The sequence below is a fragment of the Poromitra crassiceps genome (genome assembly GCF_964638095.1).
Source record: "Poromitra crassiceps genome assembly, chromosome: 2".
NCBI lineage: Eukaryota > Metazoa > Chordata > Actinopteri > Beryciformes > Melamphaidae > Poromitra > Poromitra crassiceps.
In genome coordinates this window covers 10810698-10818345 of record NC_139624.1, presented here as the reverse complement: position 1 = coordinate 10818345, position 7648 = coordinate 10810698, and the positions used below count along the sequence as shown (strand labels likewise).

The window sequence follows — 7648 nt, the reverse complement described above, 5'->3', positions numbered from 1 at the left end:
TTTGTTTATTGCCATGAACTGAGTTTAACTACATCATCCTAAATAACCGATTAGTGAACTCGCCATCTTCGGCTCCTCGGAATCCTCTCTGCTCCTCCCTACGGCTGTGCAATAGTCTCTGACACGGGATGACTGTCGCCATGACATTCATTCTGAAGGAATGGAAGTCCCCCTCTACATCTTCTTTTCAGCTGTGGTTGACGGACATGGTTTCATTTATACGGATGGAGAGACTCAGGTTCCTGAGGACCAACTCACTTAAAAGATTTTCAACTATCTGGGACCCGTTTCTGGCCTACTTTGACCAGGTTAAGGGCGACAGATGACTCACCCGGCTGATTTCTTATGGACCCCATTCGTGGGATCCCACACACAACATCTCTTACAAGCACATAAGCACCTTACGCGGCTGGTAGCACCGCATTGTAATATTATATATATATATATATATATATATATATATCCGCATTGTAATATTATATATATATATATATATATATATATATATATATATATATATATATATATATTCACTTGTCTAAGTGAAGTCGCCGTACAGCGCGCACGTAGCTGCATGTAGCTGCACGAAGCTGCATGTAGCTGCACATAGCTGCACGAAGCTGCACGTAGCTGTACAGCGTGCACGTAGCTGCACGTAGCTGCACATAGCTGTACAGCGTGCACGTAGCTGCACGTAGCTGTACAGCGTGCACGTAGCTGCACGTAGCTGCACGTAGCTGTAAAGCTGCACGTAGCTGCACGTAGCTGTACAGCGTGCACATAGCTGCACGTAGCTGCACATAGCTGTACAGCGTGCACGTAGCTGCACGTAGCTGCACGTAGCTGTACAGCGTGCACGTAGCTGCACGTAGCTGCACATAGCTGTACAGCGTGCACGTAGCTGCACATAGCTGTACAGCGTGCACGTAGCTGTACAGCGTGCACGTAGCTGCATGTAGCTGCACAGCGTGCACGTAGCTGCATGTAGCTGCACGTAGCTGCACGTAGCTGCACGTAGCTGTACAGCGTGCACGTAGCTGCATGTAGCTGCACGTAGCTGCACAGCGTGCACGTAGCTGCATGTAGCTGCATGTAGCTGCACGTAGCTGCACGTAGCTGCACGTAGCTGTACAGCGTGCACGTAGCTGCACGTAGCTGCATGTAGCTGCACGTAGCTGTGCAAGTTGGCGGACCCGCTAGCACATGCGCTGTGTGGCCAGATCGGGCAGGTGAGCAGATCGGGAAGGTGAGCAGATCGGGTAGTAGACATGCTGAACGCGGAAGAGGGCGTGACTTTGGCATTCTATAGTCAGCGTCAGTGTCAGGTTTTGGCTCGCCTAGGCGTGAAGAGTACACGCGTGTAGTATGAAGGTACTGCACCAGCAGGGGGCGTGCAGGGTAGTCCAGCAGAACTCCCACAACGTCAGAGAGCGTTGCCACGGGAGTGTGACAGTGAAGTAAGCTGCTGAGGGCCAAGGGGTGAGGTCCCCTTCACCGTTACACGGGAGTTTGTGTCTCAGCGTGTTACGTTTTTTTTTTACTCTAAACCAGGGGCCTTCAAAGTCTGAGACTGTGGGCCTCCCAACGGACAAAGCTTGGAAAAAAGTGCCGCCCTCGCTCAATTCCTGGATGCCTATGGGATCATCATGATGTTATATGATCCCATGGCATGAACACAACCGTAACAACCAACCGGCGTAAAGTTTAGACCAAACGTAACACTGACGGCAGGTCTATCACATGTTTTGGCATGATGTGTTTGTGTGTGTGTGTGAGCATCTTTATGTGCATGATAATGCGTGATAGCACTGTTGTGTGTGTTACAGCTGTGTACAGCTGTGTGTGTGTGTGTGTGTGTGTGTGTGTGTGTGTGTGTGTGTATGTGTGTGTGTGCACGCGCACGCGTGTGTGTGTGTGCACGTGTGTGTGTGCGTGCGTGCGCTCAGTCCAGGGCCAGTAGTGGCTGTGTGCTGGTCTCTCTGTCTGTCTGTCGCAGAGTCCCCGGCTCCACCGCAGACTGAGACCTGAAACACAGCAGACAAAACCAAGACAAATGATGATCTGGTCAGGAGCACAATGTTTTTCCCGTTTTCGAGTAGAGCTATTTCAGGACACTGCCTCCAACTGAGAGACAAATGTACACTGAAAGAATTCACTTCATTGGCCTCCATCAATGTCCTTTTTCATTATTCCAATAGAGAGCCGCAGGAATGAGTCCGGAAATCATCGATGCTAACAGTCCTGGTTCTTCACTGTTTTCGCCTATGGGAGTTTTGAATGGGTTTTTGGCGCGATGCTTCTAATAATCTCTCTGGGCAACGCAAGATTAATCAAACGCGAACCAGTGTTTAGTAATATCATCTTCACAAACGAGGACCACTTTTATGAGTTTTGAAGCTTTTACGTGCCGTTAAAAGGCCGGCTAGCTAGCAAACGGCTAAATGAGACTACACTGTTGAGTCGATGTGGATATATACGTCAATAACGTCACCACTTCAAAGGACGAACACGGAAATTCTCTTTCCCTCACCTGGTTCAGCCCGTTCAGCCCGGGGTAATCAGTGCACACATCAACAACAGTCCAGGTTGAGCGCTGACGTGACGTGGAAGCCTATGTGACAGTGTGTAGTTCTGGATTAGCTTAGCTCGAGCTTTTTACTTCTAGGGCTCGCATTTACGCTACAAAACTCATGAAAGTGGTCCTCATGTGTGAAGATTCTCCGACTGAACTCTGGTTCGCGTTTGATTAAGCCAGCGTTGCCCAGAGAGATTATTAGAAGCATCGCGGCAAAAACCCATTCAAAAATCCCATAGACAGAAACAGTGAAGAACCAGGAAGTCCGGGACTTCCGCATTCTGACTACAAAAATACATCATCCATGCGGCTCTCTATAAAGCTGATAACTTTTCCCACACAGTGGCTCACTGGTGGCTCAGTGGTCAGCACTGTTGCCTCACAGCAAGAAGGTCCCGGATTCGAACCCCGGTCCGTCCCAGGTCCTATCTGTGTGGAGTTTGCATGTTCTCCCCTTGTTCGTGTGGGTTTCCTCCCTCCATCAAAGACATGTATTCATCCTAAGATAGGAGTGTTTCTGAGTGGTTTTATGTCTGCCCTGGTATCTCTCACCTTTTTCACTATCAATGACTTTGCATCCCTGCACTTAATTAATGTAAGTTAAATCATTTCAATTACTTTCCTTGCCCCACACTAATGAAGAAAAAAACATGCCAGTGATGATCTTAACTGCATATTACTCCAGTTTAAAGTCGAGCTGAACACAAAAATGAAAAATTTATTTTATTTTAATTCAAATACCTGGGTATTCAGTGCGCCTATTTAATTATGTATGCAACAAAAATCACAAAAATCAAATTTCTTTCGTTTTCATACTTTTTCACATCAAAAATAAATTTTTCAAGATTTCATTCATAACAGGTAATCTACAGTTTGCTGATGTCACATTGCACTATCAAATTTCAACCAATCATATCACGACATGGCAGCAGCTGTCAATCAATCTTCATTTCAGGAGAATTTTCTCCTCCAAATGAAAGAGAAAATGCCACCTAGTGTCAGTAACCTGGCAGAATTTCTAGCCCATAAACTAACTACTAACTTGGCCAATTGTATGTAACATACCAAATAATGCAAACGGAAATGTCTAAGAATGCAAGACATGTAACTGGCTCGTTAAACCTGCATTCCAGGATAATGTTAAGTAAGGGGTCGCCCCTCGGAGATTCCAGGCGGGCTGGAAGCACTCATGCATCGGATTGTCCGCTCCGCTCCACACAGAAGCAGCTGGCTGCCTGGTACTCTGTGGATCCCACTCGCATAGCACCACAACACACTGAATCCCACTCAATTTGGGGGCGGAACACGCCAGGATTAGCCAATGCCAAATCCAGTGCCCAGAAATGTAAAATCACCTGTCCTGCAGCTCGCCGAGCTGGCCCTGCAACTCACATTCGCAGCTCGGCCGCTTTGCGGCCATGCCCGCAGCTCGGCTGCTGTGTGGCCTTGCCTGCCCTATTGGCACGCGCACAATGTCTCCCTCTCTCTCTCCCTCTCCTCTCTCTCCCTCTCCCTCAGTCTCTCTCGTGACTTTGTGTGTGTCAGTGAATTTGAAACTTAGCCACCTCCCACCAGCAACAACAATGGAGCTACAGGTGAGCGAGGCACTGCCCCCTGGAGCAGACACAAACTATGCAGATTGGAAATGCCTAAACAGACTAAGATCTGGTGTTGGACGAGCAAAAACCACTCTTGCAAAATGGGGATATTTGAATGAGAGGGACGTTGTGTGTGACTGCGGCACCGAACCACAAACCATGCAGCACCTCCTGATATGCCCTCTGCTGGAACACCCCTGCACAGCATCGGACTTGGCAGAGTTTGATGAGAAAGGACAGCAGTGTGTTCAGCTGTGGCGGAAACACATTTAGCATTATAACTGACATTTCTTTGTGGACACGATAAGAAGAAGAAGTGAATTTGTCATCAGTGGGATTTATGACATCACTGATCATGTCATCAGTGGGACAGACAGAGAAACAAACAGAGGCCTAGCTCCCATTTATATACTGATGATGATGATGATGATGATGATGATACTGATGAAACTAGAAGACCTAAGGAATCGATTGGTACCAACCATGTCAACCTACCATGTCGGGAAGGGGGCTAAATAACGCTCCAAATTGGCCATTTCCAAAGGGGTCCCTTGACCTTTCACCTCAAGGTATCTGAATGAGAATGGTTCTATGGGTAGGGTTAGGGTTACACACCTTGAGTTGCATCATGCACTTTCTGTCCGAAAGGTGTCTTTCCCTTTGAAAATGTTTGTTTCCAATCAAGTCTAAATCTAACTTTAATATAAGTTTTTAATAAAAGTTCTGATAACGTTTTTATTATTTTGATAATGTATGTTAGATTTAGAACGTAAATTGTCTATAAATTATAATACATTTTAATCTAATGTAATTTCACGTAATATTTATTTTTGGCTCACTGCCCTCCACCCAGATACGTTTTTGGCCCTTCATACGAAAGAATTTGGGCGCCGCCTGATTTAGCAGCTGTGCCGGACTGTTACGCTGTTCTGCTGTTGGGATAGGTGCATGTGTGGTTCTGATATTCTGAATAAGCTACAGTGCAGTATAAATAAGGTTGTACATTGATTTCCCTGCTGTGCACATTCATACAATTCTGCTCCACCCTCCTCACCTACGAAACAAGCGCTCCTTCAAGCCCCAGTTGATCTGGGCGGGTCGCTCTGTGACAGTAAGTGAGTAAAGTAAACATTGCTGTGAGTAGAGTAAATGTTGAGAGGGAATGGTGAGAATGAGAGGGGGGCAGCATCCCTCCTCAGGTTCCAATAAAAAAATGTCTTGCAATGCAGTGGAGAGAGGGCAGCATGAAAGGTGCAGAGAATAGTAGGAGAACATGTATTTGTAAGCTGAATAAGCAGCATTAATGTGAATGTCATCAAGTCTGTCATGAATAAAATCAAGGGGAAATAATCGGTAGAGCTCAGTGATCTTAGTTAAGTGAGATTTTCGAAGAGATTTTTTTACGTGGCTGTAATGGGAGGCTATAATGAGTCAAATCAATAATAAAAAACAGTCAATGTGTCTTGGTGGTCGTTTACACTTGTATTTAGGGCTGTCTACTTTCTCATCCTATCGTCCAAGGCACATTTTATCAAACCAAGTGCAGCCCTTTTCTCTACTCTAGTTGCCACCCTCTCTCCCCATACGTCCTCCTCACCTCCTCATGGCCTCCTTGTCCCCTGGGCCTCCCTGGCTCTCTCTGACGTGCAGGGCGTGGTAGGTCAGGGTGTACTCCGTCTCGTCGTTGTAGTCGGGCCCCAGCAGGGTGCGGGCCCAGATGCCCATGTCGTACGGAGGCAGCGTGCCGCCAAACTCTGACGGCAGACACTCAGGCTGCAGCAGCTGGTGCAGCGAGTTCAGGTTGTTACCATGCAGGAAGATCTGAAGGCAGACGGGACAGGGTTACACTCAGAGAGCGGAAGTCAAGTCACGATTATTACTATAGCTAGTTCACGCATGTCTCAGAGGGCTTTACAGAGAATTATGTCTAGCTAAGTCTAGCTAAGCACTATCATTCAACAGGATTAAACAATCTTATATAAGATAGAGAGAGAGGGAGGGGAGAGAAGGGAGAGGGGGGAGAGAGGGGAGGAGGAGAGAATGGGGGAGAAGGGAGAGAGAGGAGTAAAAGTAAAAGGTTGTCCGAAAAATAAATACCTAAAGTCGAGCTGACATGAAAAATTACACATTTAACTTGTTTTTTAACCTTAACCCAAACCTTAACCCAAGTTGATTTATTTGTACGTTTTCAAATTAAACAAAATTTTTAAGTGATGTTTACAACAAATTTCAATAATGGAGACTACCTTGCAGCCAACGCCGAGTTGTTATAGCACAGTGCACGCCCCTTTTCTTTGAGGTTGTATAACCCATTCATTGTTAGGCACGCCCCCTTTCATTCACGCTCTCTCCCCATCCAATCACAGTCTTCCACGCTACCTTCTCTGGCAATAGCCAATCTATTCCTGCCTGCTGAGCCAATCACCTAACCGGGCAGTATATCAGAATCCATGTCTTACTATATGTGCTGCCTATGTGCTATGTGCTACGTGTCTCCCTCAGCTGCTGATCATCATTGCTGAAGCAGTTGTTTTCGCCCCACCTCCTCCCCTGACCACCACTAACATCATGACTCCTGAAGAATTCCCTATGGGGGGATTTTCTATCCGGTTCATCGCTGACGCCCTCCTCTCATCATCTCAGGAGGAGCGTCATAATATCATGGAGTCATACGCCAAAATTAATTGTTGTTTGTTGTATCATTAAAGCTTATCAAACTTTCTACTAGTCTCTCATTTATTGAAATAAATGAACTGACATTTTCAAATCAGACATTTTATTTGTTACATTTTATTTTTCTTATTTATTTTAACGTTTTATTGTTTAATCTATCGACCTAACTTTTATGTCGTCTGCCTGTGTCCTTTACTCTAGTCCCAGCTGCTGTTGAGGTTTTTTGACACCAGAATCTCCCCATGGGGCGAAATAAAGGTTTCAATCAATCAATCAATCAATCAATCAATCAATCAATCAATCAATGAGTGCGTGTGTGAGTGCGTGTGTGCGTGAGTGTGTTACCCTCTTCCTGGTCTTGTCTTTGAGGAAAGGTTTGATGATGGTGTACATGGCGTGGATGTACCAGGGCTGATTCACAAAATGGATTCCTCCAAACCGAGCGGGAAAACTGTCCTGAAGAGAGGAGGAGGAGAGGGGAAGAGGAGACACGATGGAGGTGAAGAGGCCTCCACAAACAGACAGTTCTACTTTCAGGCCTCAGTGCTGATGATGCCTGTCTGCTGCATATTGTGAAACAGTTCTACTTTCAGGTTCGTAAAGCAAACTTGATGAAGCTACTGCAAAGCGCGTTGTTCGCTATGTTTTATGTAATTTAATAAAAGAACAAGTCAATCTAACAACCTGGTGGGCGCTGGCTCTCTTCACTGTTGCCATTTCTAATGTGTTTACCTGCAGGCCCTCAATGGCCAGTTTGAGGATGTTGGGCGTCAGCTTTGAAGCCTGTTTGAAGGAGAAGTTG

At 46.1% G+C, this 7648-nt stretch overlaps 1 protein-coding gene across 1 annotated transcript in view; it reads right to left on the bottom strand.

The window, feature by feature from the left end:
- Positions 1-1942: 1942 nt before the first annotated feature.
- LOC310790797 (clavesin-1-like) overlaps positions 1943-7648 on the bottom strand; it is a gene marked incomplete at both ends in the record, with an annotated part of 19957 nt that continues 14251 nt past the window's right edge. Inside the window, 4 exons of the mRNA XM_083652511.1 lie at positions 1943-2024; positions 5771-5994; positions 7192-7302; positions 7579-7648. The exon at positions 7579-7648 is cut by the window's right edge and continues 105 nt beyond it. Of these exons, the coding sequence (XP_083508637.1) occupies positions 1943-2024; positions 5771-5994; positions 7192-7302; positions 7579-7648 (487 nt within the window). The remainder of the gene's footprint in view (positions 2025-5770; positions 5995-7191; positions 7303-7578) is intronic.